At 37.3% G+C, this 19,254-nt stretch overlaps 3 protein-coding genes across 3 annotated transcripts; 2 read left to right on the top strand and 1 right to left on the bottom strand.

The window, feature by feature from the left end:
* Positions 1 to 5: 5 nt before the first annotated feature.
* RB195_008839 (uncharacterized protein) lies at positions 6 to 326 on the bottom strand (the record flags this gene model as incomplete). The annotated part of the gene is made up of 1 exon (XM_013436628.2): positions 6 to 326. The coding sequence occupies one exon, from the start codon at positions 324 to 326 to the stop codon at positions 6 to 8; it is 321 nt and encodes a 106-aa protein (XP_013292082.2).
* Positions 36 to 362, top strand: RB195_008838 (uncharacterized protein; the record flags this gene model as incomplete). Its single annotated transcript, XM_064195538.1, has 1 exon — positions 36 to 362. The coding sequence occupies one exon, from the start codon at positions 36 to 38 to the stop codon at positions 360 to 362; it is 327 nt and encodes a 108-aa protein (XP_064046683.1).
* A 15,898-nt stretch (positions 363 to 16,260) lies between these two features.
* Positions 16,261 to 16,554, top strand: RB195_008837 (uncharacterized protein; the record flags this gene model as incomplete). The annotated part of the gene is made up of 1 exon (XM_064195537.1): positions 16,261 to 16,554. One exon carries the CDS (start codon positions 16,261 to 16,263, stop codon positions 16,552 to 16,554), a length of 294 nt encoding a protein of 97 aa, XP_064046682.1.
* Between the last annotated feature and the right edge of the window lie 2,700 nt (positions 16,555 to 19,254).

Below are 19,254 nucleotides of genomic sequence, written 5' to 3'. Positions count from 1 at the left end.
CTGATTCAATCAAATAGTTTCTTTTCGATGCAGGCATGATTGGCAGAGTTCTTCGTCTTCATGTCGTGTTCGCGCAGAGTGTGTTGCCTGGTCATGAGGAGCATCTTCGATTGATTTCCGACATCAATGAACTGAGAGCTGAAAGCATTCAGATCGAAGTTGTCCGGAAGATTCCATTTCCGATCGAAAGATTTCTCGATGAAACCGTTCTCGCTCCTCTTCTCGAGTCTTTGCTCAATGGTGAGATCACAATCATCGACGTGAACTCGCAACTCTTCCGGCTTGAAGTACGACAGCGTCCAAGGCGACAGCGAACTTCTTGTCATCGTTCACTACTTCCTGAACTTCGTCATCGAACGTGATCAACAGCATCGAATGATCCGCATTTCATTCCAGTATGGCACAATTTGTCGTTCACACCAATCTGGTTCTCTGGTCATCAAGGGATAAGGTCAAACACCCGCATAGGGTTGTCGGTCGTAACGGGGAACGGGTGACAGTGCCATTGTGGCGAATGAGTAGATTCAAAGTTGGGTAATTAAACCACAACTAATCCATGATTAATACATCCATTAGTACTAATTTCGTTCGATGATTCTCTGCCATCTTTTGAACGAGCTCCAAGGTTCCTCGTCGCTAGGAGGATCTGCCTTCATCGACAAAAAATTGAGTACGGTGGTGATTTCAGCAGCCTCATCTGAATAGAATGTTATGCCATGCAAGGAGTTTTGAAGGAAGTGAAAAGATGATGATGGCGCAGGATCAGGCGAATATCCTGGATATGGCAGGACGTCCCATCAAAGCTTCAATAATTTTCAATGGTTTGAAGAGTTGTGTTCCATCACAAGAACGCGAGACCTCGCATAAATTTGATTACCCGTCCATTTTCAAGAAATTTACTTAATTGACTAAATTTGTTTAAATGTGTGCAATTTTGTGTGTTTAAATTTGCTTAATTGATTTTTAAATTAATGTGAGACCTTAGGTAACAAAATGACGTTTAGTCACTTTGTTACCTAAAGTCTCATATTAATTTAGTCGTTTCCATAGTTCAGCCGAATCAAAATCACAGCAAAATCTGATAATGGGAAAGATTTAGTCGTTGGCCGTTGCTGTTTTCCCACGGGTCCTCTTATAAAGTGTCGCAAGGTGGCAAAACTGCAAAAATCGTTCCACACCTACCCTAAACACATTGAAGAGAATTTCTACGAACGCTGTGGATAGGAAAATTATCAACAAATCATGGAAGAAATTCCCTACGGCGATAGTCCATCTTAAATGATTTTTATACAACGCAAAAAATTTTTAAGGAGAGCAAAATAAGCGGAAATCTGATGAGGCGAGTTCAGGCGAGTATGATGGATGTGGCGACACGTCCCCGTCCAAGTTCCAAGGATTTTTGACGGGTAATCAAATTAATGTGTGGTCTCGCGTGCTCATCATGATGGATCACAATTTCTCCAACTCAAAAATTATTGGAACTAGGATGGGATGTACTGCCACATCCACCACAGTCGCCTGATCTTGCGCTATCGGATTTCCACCTTTTTCACTCTTTTTGAAACTCCTTGCGTGGTATAACATTTCTATTCGGATAAGACTGTAGAAATCATGACCTTAGTCCGTTTTTCGCCGAGAAACCCGGTTCTTTCTATGACCAAGGAACCTCGGAGCTCATTCAAAGATCATAAAAGATCATTGAAGGACATAATGGGCAATGTATCATTGATTGATTTTTGTCCCGAATGGGAATAAATGAATTTTAGAAGAAACCTTGAAAAAATACATCCTGACTTCTTCGAAAACCTAATCGCTTACGTCTCCACGTTCTAATAGTACTTTCCTCTAAGATTAGATTGTCTAAATATAGAATCGCAGGGGTCTTAGTGTGCTTGAACTGCACTTTTCCTCATTCCCCTCATTTCCTCAGAATTCAGGAGGTCACCACGTTCAATCCTCGCTGTTGATCCTCGCTCGCTCGGCACGGAAAGGAAATAAATGGCAGCTTTTATTTAATACTATATTTATTATATTTAATTATTATTACATTATATTCATCACACTCTACATTATATTTATCATATTTTTTTATGTATGTTCTATTTAATATTATACTTAATATATTCAATATTAATATTATTTTATTATTTATTTATTTTATTTTTAATATTATTATATTTATTTAATATTTTTACAAATTTCTTAATGTATTACATTTAATTTATGTAGTTTATGTTAGTTTAATTAAATCAAGTGAGAGGTAATTGCTCTTAAAAAAAGTTTGGAAATCACACCAAAAAAATTTTTACCTTTTCAAATCTACGAGAAAACAATTTGGCGAACACCATGGAATACTTTTACGGTCTTTATTACTTTTACTACTTCTCTCTTCTCTTCCTACAACTATGTTGCTTACTCTCTACTTTCTACTACTAAACTATTTTATTGTTTTTATTCCAGTCCTTTCTTCTCTGGATTTAATCATGGTGGTTTCCTTGATCGAGGATTGTTTTTTTTAGAATTTTCCCCCCTGGAAAATGTAAAATATTCATATTCATGGGTAAAATATTTAGTGAGCATCACAATTGACTTGTTTGTTGCTTCACTTTGCACTTTGTTCTTGATTACGGATTATCGCAGATGAAAGTGCTGAAAATTTGTTACTGGGCGGCTTAGATCCATGAAAACATAGCGAAATTTACGGATTTAACAGCTAATTACTAACTCTCCTTCCGACCTTTCAACCCGCCTCACCCACCTCACATTATGGTGTGAAGGGCCGGAGCCTTGTTGTTTAAAATTGGCCGAAATTCTAGTGAGCTCTATTCCATCGTTTTTCTTTTTGTTTTACTGCATATCATAAGGTGTCTTCAAATAAATAAATAAATAAATAAATAAATAAACAGAGTATTCAGTAAATCCTAATACTTCTCCTCCTTAAACCGAAAGTTCAAAATTTTGAACTCAAACTCGGATGAATGGTGAGGTCAAATTTTGAACTCAAATTAAGAGGACCAATCGGATTTTCCCAGCCTTTGACGAGTTCAGGCGAACTCATAAAGAAGTACGGTTAAAAAAAAAATCACTTATGCCTCAGACTATGAATAGAAAAATAAACTTACTGTATACTGAAATAAATGTATTCTTTATTCTCAATCAGGTATAAGCCACTTCCGGTCAAAGTGATGAGCTCCGTCCATGTATTCACATATTCCCCGTACCTGTGAAAATCATCGAAAAAAAAATTCTATAGGTCAAATTTTTCTATATCTCATCACATCCCTATTTCTTGCGTCTAAAAAATATCCAAAATTTTCCACTTTTTCCCAGCTGTTTTTTATTTGTTGACTTTTTCTCTTAAAAAGATGATTTTTCACTGGGAAATGCAGTAATCCGGTCAGAAACAAAATAAATTGTTGTCAAATAAATAATTTCTCGAATGCAACGCATTCCACACTTGAAGGATGCTGATGTGTGGTACAAAGTTTTCCGGAAGTATTATATGAGGAATGAACGTAACCGGGTGTTCTCCGTGACTCAACACATTCCATGAATCACTAGTTAACCATTCTGGTGATTATCCGCCACTTGTTGTTGATAGTAAGGACTTTGCCCTCATCCGCTAAGTTTTTCTGGGATTCATAAAACGTTGGATGATGTTTGTCATAAATCACATTTCTCATACAGTATATAATCATTCGACCATCGGTTGAATTTTTCGTTCAATAACGATGGCTTCATTGAGATTTTTCTGCTCTCCTCAAACCTTTCAGCTCTCCTTCCAGGAAAAAAAATCTATTTCAAATAAAAACTATGTGACATGAGCAGATAATAAGAATCCGAGAACCGAGAAGTCTGTCTGCTTGCATTTTTTTGATCGACTTATTTTTAGATCTTAATTTGCTGCATTTTAGTTATTTTAAAGAGTTTTTGTACGAATTTCAAACTTATTAACAAGATAATTCCGCAACAAACATCATTTTGCTATCAGATATGCTGAGTGCTTAGGTGTGTGTGTGCCCTTCAATACCGTATCCACTAACCGAATGCTAAGTTTTTTATGTTCTCTAATTTAGGATAGATAAAAAATGATATAAGTTATATATATATATATATATATATATATAATATGTAATTATAAATGTAAATTTACCCGACGCAAAAAAAAATACCCCAAGTTCAATTAGCTCCTATTTAAGTGAATAGGTCAGCATTGTGATTCCTCGGTACAGTTGAAGATTTTTTCACTAATTTTTTTTTGAATTTTTAACGTTAGCTGAGTTAAATGTGGAACAGCTTGGATTCATCTGTCTGCAGTATACGTCTGCCTGTTCGTAGTTCTACAGTACCCCTATGCATACAATTCGGGTAAATTATCTATTTAATAGCTGAATTAAAATGAGCGTATGAGGTGAGATGCTTTATATTTTGATTCTCTACAAAAAAAAACAAGCTTTGGACAGGATTTATTTGAAGATATTTTCGTAGAAATCAACTGACCTACCCATTACTTGGCCCCGTGTTCTCTAAATTAACGAGGATAAATTCTCTAAAGAAATTTATCCTATTCCTCTTCTATTTCCTAGAATTTAAATTTTTTCATTTTCTTCCAAAATTTTAGCTGTTCTGTCCCCGTAAGTGTAAGTTCATTGTCGACGTCGTGCATCTTGGGATATAGATCGACCACGGATTTGACTTTGATAGAAAAGAGTTCTGCCCAGCTACCGTATCCGAAATTCTCCGCGCGAAGAGAATAGGATGTGACAATCCAAGCCCCTGTCACGATAAGGAGCAGTGCTCAGCTATTGTCCAAGCAAAAATCACATCCAAATTCGAAGCTGGGAAGAAAAAGAAAATTCAGAAAGGGTTCACCTATTGGATGTCACATTCCTCTACCCCTATTTGAGTAAGTATCCACATGGGACTCATGGTAACTTCTGGGACAGGACGAGATCAGCTCACCTTACTTCACGAACCTCTTCTTCTCCCTCTAGTAAGGTCTTAAGCCTATCCTTGGACTATTTTTAATTTTTTAAAATTACTTTCATGAAGTATGTCTTGTTTTCATTATTTATTGTTATCATTATTATTTATTATAATTATTATTATTTATTTTCCGTAGATTATTTTTTTTCCGACCTCCAACAAGCACCATATCCGTTTATGTATGCCAAAGTGGGAAAAATCGGCATCATTCTTCTCACGGATGAATGTCAACGGTCAAAAATAACTGATTGACGTGGGCTAAGCCATCAGCTTAGTCCCGTCACGAATGGAATGGTCATTGTTTTCGTGGGAAAATGATCTTTGCCCACGGGGAATTAACATGTTTGTAGGCGTTGGACACCTTGGACAACTCGCACAGAAATTTTCTTATTTTTTTAGTTCCCTCCATTAACTTCAAATAGGACCTTCTTTCTCGCAAAGATCTTCCTGACGCTTCTTTTCCTTTTCATGGAATAATTTTTTTTAGTAGCTGAAATGAAGAATATTTCTATTTTTGAGATTTTTCCGTGAAGAATACTTCTATTTTCGATTTCGGGGGCATTTTTCTTGCTGATTCTTTCTGTTATCGGCTCGGAAATTTTCCTCGGTAGTAATGTGTTAGTGAATATAGCCGAACAGATAGTTTAACATTTTTTTTTCTTACGTTGTACTGTATTTCGTATGTATTGAAGGTTCGTACTGTATTTTCTCTAATCACAACCCACTTTCGATCTTTGAGCCCCCAGAACCTTTAGGATATAGTATTTCTTCAAATCTTCAAGGTATAGTATTTCTTCGGGAATAAACAGCGCACTTAATGAAATTATTTATTTTATTTATTATTTATTTGTATTTCTGGACGTGTCTGATCAGAGCAACGTGATAAGCCCGCGAAACGAGACTTCTGCATGACAACTCCGTGCTTAGATGGTTCTGCTGTGACGTCATCGTAAAAAAGCGTAGAGCTTTGATGCTTTCGTGTCCCTTGGAATTTTATTCATAGAAAGTGTCAGTTACAAATTTTTTGGATGTCGGTTCCAGAAAAATTCTTTCTTTCTAGCATTTCGTTCCGGTAATCTTCACTTTTCAAATAATTTCGTCTTTAATACGTTTTTCTACCTTGTGAACAATAAAAGTGAAAGGTTTGTGAAAAGTTTTAGTTTTTATTCGCTTTATATACCTAATTAATGTTAATAATTAGATTAATAATAATTAATAACAATAATAGTGATAATAATAAGAGCTCCTGCAGTAGCAGTGTCCTAATGAAAGTAATATTTATGATAATATGTAATGGTAATAATAGTAGATACGGATCCGTTGTTTATCGAAAAAAAAAGAAGAAGAAAAAGAGAATTCAAAAGTCTTCCGGGTATTTAGCAGAGAAAAAACACATTTCTGCGTCCAAGAGATCTTAATCCTGAGAATTTAGTTTCTTCTTCATTATGAACCGCTTCGAGTTCAATTCGAAAATTAAAAAAAAGGAAATTCATATTTTTTTTATTCATATTCATATTCATATTTTTTTTTGAAAAGTTAAACTATTTTTGAATTTCCCATTACAGGAGACGTCCCGCTGAATGAGTTTTTTTCTATTATTTTCTTTTTGAAGTATGTCATTCCTGATGGTTTCTTTTACGCAATGGGAGAAAATCCTCTTCATTTGTTATTCTGTTCTCTCATGACCTCAACTTAAAGGCAGCGAGTTACCACGAATCTGAGGTGGTGCAGATTTCAGGTGGAGCATTCTTATACGAGGCCGTAGATTATGGAGAAGGGGGTGATTCCGTCCATTTCTTCCTAATTGCCGTAAAAAAAAAACGACCCGGAAGGTGCGGCGCCGCACAGGGCTGGCGCGCTCCAATCGAACTCGTTGTGGAAAATAGTGCGCCAGAACGCTCGAAGCTGTATCTTCCGGGCCGTTTCTTACGGCAATTAGGAAGATATGAACGGAATCACCCTCCTTCCCACAATCTACGACCCCATATACGAATACTCCACCGGAAATCCGTACCACTCCAGATTCGTGGAGTGATGCCTTTAACCTCAGTTCAAGATGAGACGTTTGAACTCATCAATCTGTCATCTATTCTGTGCAATATCTCATAAATAACGCTTCATCAGAAAAGACGATGAAAACAAATTATTTACAGTTGAGAAAATATCGAATTTTGACAAAATCTATGTTAGATCATTGCAAAAGTCTTTTTATCAGTCGACTTCATCTGTCAGTTGCAATGAATTCACGAAGATTTACCACCCACGTTTTGTTAACTGCGAACGTTTCAAAGATGATTTCCGTTTTCTTTTCTTTTTTTTTATACCTACCGTAACCGTGGGAAATCTTACATTATCCAAACATGACTGGAGACCACCACTTACCACTTTTTTGCGGCCAGAAACGTCACGATACGGCGATCGTAAATTGCTTCTAATGGAACATCCCGTTTTTTCTTATTTATTTCCATAATTCATTTTATTCCCAAATTTTTAAATTCCAATGATCTCTATGAAGAAATAGATGAGTTTTTTTGAGAGGTATTGACAGCAGTTTCTAGAGTAGGTTTTCAATTCTATATTTTCTCTCGAAGTAGTTTCTATCAAAAAAATTTTTATCTCTAGACAGCGATCCGCTGTTGTTGTTGTTGTCTGCATTAGACGAATCTACAGTAAGAAATCAAGTGCATTGGCAAGGACTTCGGCACGTAGCCAGCGATTTGTTCATGTTAAGAAATCTTAAGGTGTTCTATTTAACCTAAATTAAGATAAAGTACCTGTAGTTAGATCTTTAATAGATATGATAAGATAAATTAAGACGACAGATGAAAATCAATGATTAATAATAATACAATAAGCAAATAATTTAATAACAAACGAGAATTGAATAATGATTGATAATAAAATAATTAAAACGATGTAAAAATAAAGTAGACATTGTCATGCTGATACTGAGAAGCGAATCGAGGTGCAAGAAAAACGTTTATCCCAATAATGCAGTGCATCCAGACACATGTACGTTAAATTGTATTCCTCTTCCTGATTTTTGACCCATATCCCCCTCGGATATGAGCGGGGGAAGCGCCGTCGGTAAGAGGTCCCGCTTCCTGCACGATCGATCGAAGGTTCGAATCCGCCTCGGTGCTCACCAAGCCGTTCATCCCTCCGGGGTCGATAAATTGGTACCAGCGTTGTCTGGGAGGATAAAAACACTGGCTTGACACATCGGCTAGCCCCGCAAGTCATTGTATGGGGTCAGTTACACCTTCATGAACCTCAAACGACTCTGAATTGAGGTGAACGTGATGGTGTGGGTCCCAAGCGGATTGATTAACGGCAGACACTTTATCCTTTATCCTTTATCCTCTGCGGTACGTTGGTCCTTTGGCCAACGTCGTTCATAACGTGAAGAAAAAAGAATTAATTTCAAGTATTAGATATTTCTGTTAGATACGGTAACTGAAAATTGGGAATGCTGCAATTTTAACTGTTGCTCTTTGTTTAATTCAAAAAATCATTGTCGCGAAATTAATATTTTTTTTCTGATCACGCGCTCACCATTAACCGGATGATCCAATCGAAAAGTCCAAAAATCCAGAATGCAATGGACCAAAAAACAATGTCTCCGACTCTGTCATCACTTGAATTGGGTTTTTGTTGGAGATCATTTCTAGAAAAGTACTTTAGACATTCAAATGTCTTGCACGTTAGGAACGGCCGGGGTACGGTAGATCCCGGCAAGAACGGTAGGGTGGTGCTTGTTGGTAATCGTTGTAGTTTTCTGCGTGGGCTGCTCGTTTATTAAGAACTTTTTTCAGCATTTTCATTTTTTATTATTCCTTTTTTCAGCACTTTTTTTCATTTACACGTCGACATTTCAAGCTCTCGTAACCTTTGAAAACTCATTAAATGGTCACAGTAATTATCTGAGAAATAGTTCGTTTTTAAGTTGATCGCTTCCCTTTTTGAAATGTAAAATTCTAGTCGATGAATAATTTTTTTGTGGCCAATTTTGGAATTTTCAACACCATTGGTGTTCGTCCCAGTGAAAACACTTTTGAAAAGGTATTTGTTCTATTTCTGATGGAGACGTTAGCGAAATGGCCGCGTAACTGATCCTCATTTTATCTAATTTTTTTTTATTTCTTTCATTTTTCACATTTACGTCGAACAAAAACATTCACGGATTTTTTTTTGAAAGAAAAAACTTTATATTCAATGAAGCCGACGTTCGTTCTTATAAATATTTAAATCAAATAAATCAATTTATAAAGAGTTTAAAAGTAATTAATTTAAAAACCTCGTCTCGTTTCAATTGTTTCGAATATCATCTGTTTTCATTATCCAATTTTCACCTAAAAAAATTTTCAATCCCGTCATTTAATTGAATTGTCTGCTTCACGTCAAAATGGGAATTAATTATTTGTCATATTTCTAAAGAAAATTCGATTCCCTCATTTACATCGAATTTTTCTGTTTCTGTCTGAAAAAAATGAATAATTCTCTATCCTATTATCATCAGTTCTGATCGTTCTCAGGTGTCGAGAACACGGATAAGGTAAGGATTTCTGGAAACAGACGGTTAATATGAAATAGATCACGATCATTATTATTTGACCAAATTTCTGTAATTTTTGGAGAAAATGAGTTCGAAAAATGTAGGTTTAGTCAGATGAAATGATTTCTCTGATTCGTTGGATGTCTTCTGTCCACTGGATTTCTACAGACATCGAGAAAATATTCCAGGGGGCACAAAAACTCATCAGTAAAGGAACTAAAGGTTGTTGTAAGGCTAAGCAGATGGTGGGATCGTAGAAGTATTGTAGAACTATCTCTTTACGTATAATATGTAGCTTAATTCTTTATTTTTGCTTCCATTAACTTTTTGGTTTTTTTTTCGTTGTTTGTTTGTTGTTTGTGTGTGTTTGTTTTTCTCCATGGTTCTTTTTGAAATGTATCAGCACCACATGTGAAACTCTAACAAGAGAGAATCTCGCTGAACACAGTCTCTAAGAGTATAATATTTTTTCTATTTTATTTATATTTTTCCAGACTCCTTCAAAAATAGCACTACGTATGTAAAAAGATCCGTGAAAATGCCAGTAAAAGTATCCGAGAAAATCACAATTTACGTCAATGTTTGAAATTTGAGAAAAATCAAAAGAACAAATGCATAGAATAAGAGTGAAAATGGAGAAGAGTGAAAATTTGTCAAGGAAAAAAAAACCCAGCTATTTGACGCCGACGTTTTGGTTCCTATTTCACATTGTGTCTAAAAGAGAAGCTGATGGTGCTGCAAAACGTGAAAACGTACATTGGAAACGCGCAGAATTTTAAAAGGAGTTAGAAGATCCTAATTTCCGTGCTCAGGATTTATAAAAGCAAGCAGATCTTGACAAAAGAATCCTATTTTCCTCGTTTTGGATCTTTTATCACTAAGCATTTCACGATGTTGAGACATTGGCGCGGAATGTACTTACCACTAAGTTGTAAGTGCACTCCTCGCCAATGTCTCAATTATGATGGATGGACACTTTAGCGTATATAAATATTGCTTTGAGAAAATTAAGTCGTGAACATTTTTCTCCGTTCTGAAAATAGACGTAGAACCATAAAATATTAGCGAAGTTATGTTGTTATGTAATATTGTTGTGTAGTAGCTCTCTTTTTGTTGATAGAGAATTTTTCGCTACTTATAATTGCTACTTTTACGCTACTTTGTTGTCTAATTTCATGATTTTATCAATTATTATGTAAGACTATATATTATATATAAAATTGCTACAACAGAGTATTAAAGTAAAGTGTAAAGTGGACAGAGCGAGACATTTTCGGCACTCTCCAAATTCGCGTTTAAAGGCATCACCCCACGAATTTGAGATGGTACGGATTTCAGGTGGAGTATTCGTATACGGTATGAGAGACCATGGAGAGGGGGTGATTCCGTCCATTTCTTCCTAATTGCCGTAGAAAACGGCCCTGAAGATACGGCTTCGATCGTCCCGGTGCGCTATTTCCTACAACGAGTTCGACTGGAGCGCGCCAGACTTGCGCACGCACCGCATGGAGAGTGCCTTTAATCAGGGTGACAAAACCACTACGATTCTTCTTGGGATTTGTATAATGTTAGGCCACGAGCGAGTCATGAGAAACATACCAAAAAAGGCAAAAAAAAAACGTGTAGAGAAACAAAAAAAAAATTAAGTGTGTAAGACATTGGGAACGATAGGAGTAGTAGCAAAGAAGGAGTATCATTAAAAGCAGCCTATCACGATTTGGCGTGATCCGGAAACCACAGAGCAGCGAAATCGTAGATCGGATAGTAGATTACGGACCTCCGGTCATCTCTCCATAATCTTTCCCTAAAGGATAGCGTGGGAACCGCTTTATTCCCTACGAAACACGTTAGAACGCTCCGCTACACGTGGGTAGGCGCAGAATGCGGTCCAGGTGCGTGTGGTCGAAGATTGATGAGGTCTCCTCACCAGGCTACTCAGGTAAAGCAAATCAAGAGGCCGCTATGTGAACTGGAACGCGTACAAGAGTGCGCGTTCTAACGTGTTTCGTAGGGACTAAAGCAGTTCCCACGCCCAATTCCCACAACAATTAGGTGAAGATGAGCGGAACCACGATGGATCTCACTGTCTACTATCCAAATTCTAAGCTTTTGCTGTAGGTGCCGTACCACGTCAAAATCGTGATACTTTAATTTTTTTTTTGAGTTTTTATGTTCCAAAAAATTTGAATTTGAATTTTTTTCTCAAACCACAACAATTGGTGGTGGAACAGTGTCTGGTCAATTCTTAAGGTTAAAAATCTTTTTTCATACAATATGAATAATTCACTTAAAAAATAATAACGAAAATATTATAAATAATGAGTAATATAACAATAATAGGTACTAAATGAAAATAATTAAATGATATGATATTTTTTGTATAAAGTATAATTTTTGGAGCACCATGAGACAGACATACGGATCAAATTTAGTGTGCTACATTTTGCCACCATTTTTCCCATAAAAATCTTCAAAAGTTTGAAAAAAAGAAACGGCTACAAATGGTACCTCAACCGTACACTACACTTTTATGTATGAGTGCTTGTGCGCTACTTTTTTTTATGTAGAAGAATGATTAGTGTTTATCTGGAAATCTCACACAAGCTCCTCCCCTTTCGGCTGCTCCGCCCTCGGGCTTTGTGACTCTTTCATAGGGTGAGTTCATTGACAGTGAACGGTAGGTTTTTCTTCTAATAATCTTCTAGTGAAGACCCATTAACACAATTCCCAGAATTCAATGGATCAGAAGTTTCGAATTCCAGTGATAATTAATCCAAGTCTTTGCTTCTCTTCTTCCTCTATCTTTCTCCATGCTACTCATTCTCATATTTTTATTTTTTTATCATTACACTCTTTTTTTTGGTGTCTGCATAGTTATATCATCTACCTCTAATGCGCTAAAGTTCTCAACTCCGCTACATTTACTGGCCAGGAGCGAGAGGATGTCATAGATAGTGCTAGTTAATCCTAAGAAAAGAAAGAAAATTTTCTATTTAAATTTTTTATTTCATTTCGCTCTCCTTCTCACATCCAGAAAATCTCAAAATTAAGAGTTAAAAAAAATAACAATAGAAGTTATTTGTACTAGTACAAAGATGGCTATGCATGACTACGCTATTTGTTTTTTTTAGAAAACTTCAATTTTTTACTTTCAATTTTAATTTTAATTTTTTAATTTTAAAATTTTTCTGGTAAAGATCAAAGAAACATTCGCACGAATTTCTGAATTACTTCAAAAAATTGCTTTCTTTGCTGAATACCTAGCAAATAGTAAATAATATTTAATACTTATCTTTGCTGCTACTAATACTTAATACCTTCTACATTTAAAATCGGATGACAAGTCACATAGACGACTTCTGGATGTGATATATTCAAAGATAAGTTTTTGAGCTTGCTCACTTGATTAAACGCTCAATTTTACGCAAACTACTTAGCCTTATATTTGTGCTTGGAATCATAGATTCCATTGGCTCTTTACGGAAATCGTTCCACACCGATAATTGAAGTTAACTACGTATTTTCTAAAATTAGTTAGACGACATCAAATGATCCACAAAAAGACTGTTTTTTTATAATACTTCAGAGAATTAATTCATTTCTGTAAAAGGAGGTTTCTCTCACGCAAGGATAAGAGATAATTTTGTCTTTTCTCCTCAACTAAAGAAATGCAGGTGAAATTCTTACGTCAACACAAGATTGATATAATTTTCTAAAATGAAGTGAAGTTTTTTTTTTCAAATAAAAATTTGCTGATCATCAAAAAATAATTATAAAATTGTCTTGGAAATAATCCCAGAATTAATGGCTTGTTATATGAGTGCTGAAATGTTTGAAAACTCAGTAATGTTAGTTTTTTTTTAAATTTAGGGCTATGTAGATGTAAAGCAATCGGTAAGAGGTTCGAATGCGGCTGCACGGTGGAGGGATCAGCCAACAAAACCGGCCGATGAGGTGGTGCCAGACTTGTCTGAGAGGATAGAAACAGTGACTTGATACATCAGCAATCCTTCGCAAGTCACTACATAGGCTAGATACCGTATCCTTAACCTCGAACGATTTTTAATTGATGTCGAACGCGTTTGTGGATCTCCGAAGTGTTTGAACTTCTGCACTCTTTATCCTTCTTTATCCTCTTGATTTAATTTTTATTTAAAAATTGAATACAAAATTATAATCACACTATTTGTTTGCAATCTCATTATACAGTATGATTTAATAAACGTGCCGGCACCCCTAATTTGATCTCTCCGTGCTTAGAATTGTAATTGCAATTCTCGGAATTATACTAGCGCAGGAAATCAAAGAATTTCCGGGAAGTACGAAAAGCAACGGTCTTAGGTGAACTTTGTTCTCTTTTTAGAATTGTTGGGATTATCAAAATTCAAAATTCAAAATATTGAATGGCCATGAAAGTGAAATAATGAAAATAATGAAAAAATTACAGTTGAGGTAGTTCTACTCTTCTACCTTTCTTCTCACGTTAAATTATAGAAAATAGTATTATTCCATTCAGAAGTTCATGGCAGAAAAAAATCCTCTAGAGAAATACAAAACTCGGAAATTTCGTACGATAAAAGACAAAAGTTAGCCTGTATAAAGTACGACGCAAAGAACTGATATCTATAGGTTCAACGCATGCAGCTAGGTTTTAGTTTGGGTAAGCAACTTATGAACTGATGCTAATGGTGATTTTTATGTTTATTTTGTTTTTATTTTTTTTCCTCTACACACTCTTCCATGCTTTGTTGTTTCATCCTTGCAGATTCTTTTAAAGGCACCACCCCACGAATCTGAGGTGGTACGGATTTCAAGTGTAGTATTCGTACACGGGATCGTAGATTAAGGAGAGGGGTGATTCCGTCCACTTCTTCCTAATTCCCGTAAAAAACGACACGGAAGATACGGCTTCGAGCGTTCCGGTGCGGTATTTTCTACAACGAGTTCGAGTGGAGCGCGCCAGCCCTGTGCATGCGCCGCATCTTCCGGACCGTTTTTTACGGGAATTATGAAGAAATGGACGGAATCACCCCTCTCTCCATAATCTACGATCCCGTATAAGAATATTCCACCTGAAATCCCTACCACCTCAGATTCATGGGGTGATACCTTTAGATCTCTGTCGTTTTCTGTTTTATGAAATGACCACAATAAATTGACGATTCGATAGTCTAACTCTCTGGAGCATTAGAAACCTCAGAGAAAGGATCATATTTGATTATTACGGTCACTTACGTGAAGCGTAAACTCTCGCACGTAAACTAGAGCAGTTCTGCTTCTGCCGTTACTCCGCAACCTCACCGTTGAGTAGAAGGAATTAAATAAAGGGTTTTGTTCAATAGAACACCACTAGGCCACTAGGTGACATCTTTAGGCTATCACTCCGATCTTTGAATGGACGGATGTAGCGCAATCGGTGAGAGTTTTGTATGGAACAGCACGGACTTCAGTTTGAAATCCCTCCAGCACCACCCTAGTATTTTATCCGTAAAATCACTGGGGAATTAAAAATTGATTTAGACAGTTTCGCGGTCCTACACTTACAAGTTTCTAGATGACTACGAAGTTAATAGTACAGTTGTAGGAAATCGCACGTTTAGTAGGTACACAGGAGGCAATCTCGTCATTTGAAATCATGTGGATTATTCCGGAAATCACTTTCTCCTGTTTTTCTATTGCATGTGTACTTTGAACGGTTACACTAACGTCTCAAGATTCCATGCGCTTTCTTTTTTTACACATCCGTGAGTATTTTTTTTTCTCTTGCCCCTCCCTGCTCTCTTAGCATGGGATGCCAAATTTGGAGTCCTAAGAAGAAACTTACGATGAAAGTTGGAAAAAACGTTCGGCAAACTCCGTCATAATTCTCGAGCACACAATGCGAAATTTGAAGATTTATAGCAGAGGAGTGAATCATCATAGTTAAACCACATTCTCGTTAACATATTTTTCATAACAGAAAGCATTGCTTAGGCGAAACGAATTCTTGTCGAGTTTGGATGTTTCTGCGGGAGCAATTATTCTAAAAAGGTAGGGATGGAGACCGTGTGGATAAGGGAAAAATCTCTCTTTCTCCCTCATTTCCTATCTTCTTCAGTCTCCCTTCCTCTCTCTCTATCATGTCGGTAAGAAATCGTACGGAACCCGGTCCCGACAGAATAAGACCAAAACGTCTGAAGAATCTTCCGCCTTCTCTCTCCCTTTCTCTCTCTCTGTGATAAACCATTCGTGTTCAAACGAATGAAACAACCATATGTTTGAACTATGTGAACCTCGACGGGCTTATTAGCATGACGAACAATTTGCCATCATAGTTAGCAGGTAGAGAAGTGAGGGATTCGTGGAGCAAAAAAGAATCCTGAGGGTGTGGTGAAGAAGACTAAGAATATTCGAATTAAAAAATATTAGGCTAGCAACTAATTTCTGTCACACTTCAGAGATTTTGCTCTAGGAATTCATTCAATTGACCTGTCAGTCCAGTACTATAGATTATTAATCTATTCTAAGTACTCCATATTCTGTCATTAACCCTTCCTTTTGGTTAATGCTTCTGGTGGTGCTGTTCCTCTATCTCATCTAAAACGTCGAAGAAATCGAGCGGAGTCCAAGAAGATCTGAAGATATTCTGTTGCTGATGGAATATCCAGGGAATCATTTATTAAGAGCTTCCGCCACCTTGTTTCACTAACGTTTAGAAGCTCTGCGACGACCTGGACCTAATGGCTGCAAAACTTAAAGGGGTACAGAAGAGAGTCTTCTTATTACATGACAACGAGCCCCTACATCTCGCAAAGTTGAATGTCAAAGCAAAGCCTGCGCAGTCTTACCTGGACCACACTTCTCTATCCGCCACACAATCTGCATTTTGCACCGTTCAACTACCACTTGTTCCAATCTCTGGCCCATCAACTGAAAGGGCGCCACACTGTCGCAAGTTCTCGGACTTCTACGAGGAGGGAATCCACAGAGTGCCAGGACGTTGGCAAGATGTCATCGATACCGATGGGGGATAGTGATTGAAAACTAAATGTATGAGAATAAACCGTTGGTAAATGAGGTGTTGTAAAGTGTAACCAAAATTAGTTCTTGGCCTAATAAATCCTTGGCACCATAATTCTTCAGTCTTGACCTATTTCTTAGAAATCTTAGAAATCATCCCATTAGTAGCAAGAGGATTCAGTGTCATAGATCGGTCCCCGAAAAAGGTCACGCAAGAAGTATCCTGTTTCATCAAGGAAGATGAGACATCAAGGATCGAAATCGTGATGTTTATTCGTTTGGTAAGGGAAGTATAACTAAGTGGACCGCATAAATGTGGTGCTTTTCGACGCTTCTAAAGAAGATTGAGGCATTGGACACCATTTTCACTATCGCTATTTATTTTTTTCTGGTACTAGAATGCCCTGCATTTCGTCTTAAACTAATCTACCTCATTGCTCCGTGAACTGCTTACCATCTCTGTTATCATTTGTTTTTCGTTCTGTAAGCTTCTTCAAGAGGTTGAGGCTCGGAGATGAAACGGCCTGTGTTTTCTTTGAGGCGCCCTTGGAATACAAGCTCAGCCGGTGTGCTTTTTCCAGTTACATAGCCTAGATTTCAATTTCTGAAGGCATAAAAATGCTAATGTTTACTCAACGAATAATACGAAGTTTCAATGATTGCGACTCTTTAATTGAGCTTCAAAATCACTTGTTTTGAATGTTATATAGATTTGTGCACGACTTTCGTTCTAAATAACGTTAAAAAAGAGGTGAAATAAGAGAATTCAAATTAACTTAGTCTTCATTCATAAGCACCGTATATTATTCAGTTTCTCGATTGCTTGCAGAGTTTCGATCCTAAGGCCGACAGTATCTTGTAGTTCAGTGTAACGAAACAGAGAGTTGTTACCAGGGTTCGAATCCATGCTCCTTCTAGGTATTTGACTCATTTGGATTTAGTTTGATGATGTGCTAGACAACTCATTTTTTTTTCAATAATTTTTAATTATTTATTAATTTATTAATTACTGACTAACTAATAACTAGGTAACAATCGCCTATAACTGTAGGTTAGACACTTTATACAGTGGACAAAGCGTATACTCAAAAATGCTTGACTGTGTTCAGTGGAAGCAAGACTATCACCAGAATCCGACAGCAATCAGACTCGTATACCGCGAACCAACTATCTATTATTAATTTGTTTTAGTAAATCAAAGGCATCACTCCACGAATTTGAGGTGGTACGGATTTCCGGTGGAGTATTCGTATACAGGATCGTAGATTACTGAGAGAAAAATGATTCCGTCCATTTCTTTCTAATTGCCGTAGAAGATGGCCCGGAAGATACGTCTTCGAGCGTTCCGGCGCACTATTTCCCACAAGGAATTCGATTGGAGCGCGCCAGCCTTGTGCACGCGCGCATCTTCCGGACCGTTTTTTACGGCAATTTGGACGAAGTGGACGGAATCACACCCCTCTCCATAATCTACTATCTCGTGTACAAATACTCCACCTGAAATCCGCACCACCTCAGATTCGTGGTATGCTGCCTTTGACGAGAAGAAATGAAAAAGAACACAATGTGGGTGGAATTAATTTCATTTGTGCGGATTCTTTTTAAATTCACGCAATTCGAATTTCATCTGTCCTTTCCTAGAGAGAGAAAAAATATCCTCCGTGGATATAGTGCCCTCATAAAGTCTAAGATCGCGTCATCATTCAACGTACGTCATAATACCAGCGCACAGAATGACAAAAGAATCACTGAGACGATTCTTGCCGTTCTCAAAATTGTTATTCCGGATATTTCATTGTTTTAGCCGTGCCGTTTTTCATTGAAAGTTTATTAAGAATCAAAATATAGTGATAGAGAAAAAATAAAACGAACGGGCGATTAGGTCAGAGAAGTGCTAAGAATTATGATGAATAAGGCTTAACTTATGATCTAATTATCTACAATATACGGGTACCAGTCACATATCCCTCAACATTCAAACATGGTTTTTCTTTCATACTGATGTGTTTCAGCTGTGGCTTGGTATTGGTAATAATCTTTATTAACAGCTAACGTTAAGCGTTATCGCCTTCTTCGGATCCTGGAAAAATCAAAGCCATCAGTGATTTGTCCTTTTAAGCGTCCCATGACCTACAGAAAGCATTCAAGCGATATGCTTTCTCAAAGGACAACAGATCAGCTAGTGCTTAAAGGCAGCATACCACGAATCTGGGGTGGTACGGATTTCAGGTGGAATATCCTTATACGGGATCGTAGATTATGGAGACGGGGATAGTTACGCTCATCTCTCCCTGTATCACTGCAAACAGCAGCCTCCAGAATGCTGTTTTGTAAGACGCCATCTATTGCAACGCTCCACCCCTTGCACCGCCTCCGCCCTGCAATTCGTTGAAAATCAAATTGGACTGCCCCGATAGGCAGTAAGGGACGCTACTCGTGCAAGAGTGGCGCGCTGCAAGAGAAGGCATCGTACAAAACAGCATTGAGAGGCCGGTTGCTTGCAGTGATTCAGGGTGAGATGAGCGGAACCACCCCGGTCTCCATAATCTACGACCCCCCCCCCCCCCTATACGGATACTCCACCTGAAATCCGTACCACCCCAGATTCGCGGTATGCTGCCTTTAACTCACTTGTTGAATATGGTAACGTAACAGGCCACCACGTATCACAAAAACGAATAACAACGGTTTTCTATTGGAACCTCACGATCCTC

The sequence above is a fragment of the Necator americanus genome, chromosome III (genome assembly GCF_031761385.1).
Source record: "Necator americanus strain Aroian chromosome III, whole genome shotgun sequence".
Taxonomy (NCBI): domain Eukaryota; kingdom Metazoa; phylum Nematoda; class Chromadorea; order Rhabditida; family Ancylostomatidae; genus Necator; species Necator americanus.
This window is presented reverse-complemented; position numbering and strand designations above follow the sequence as displayed.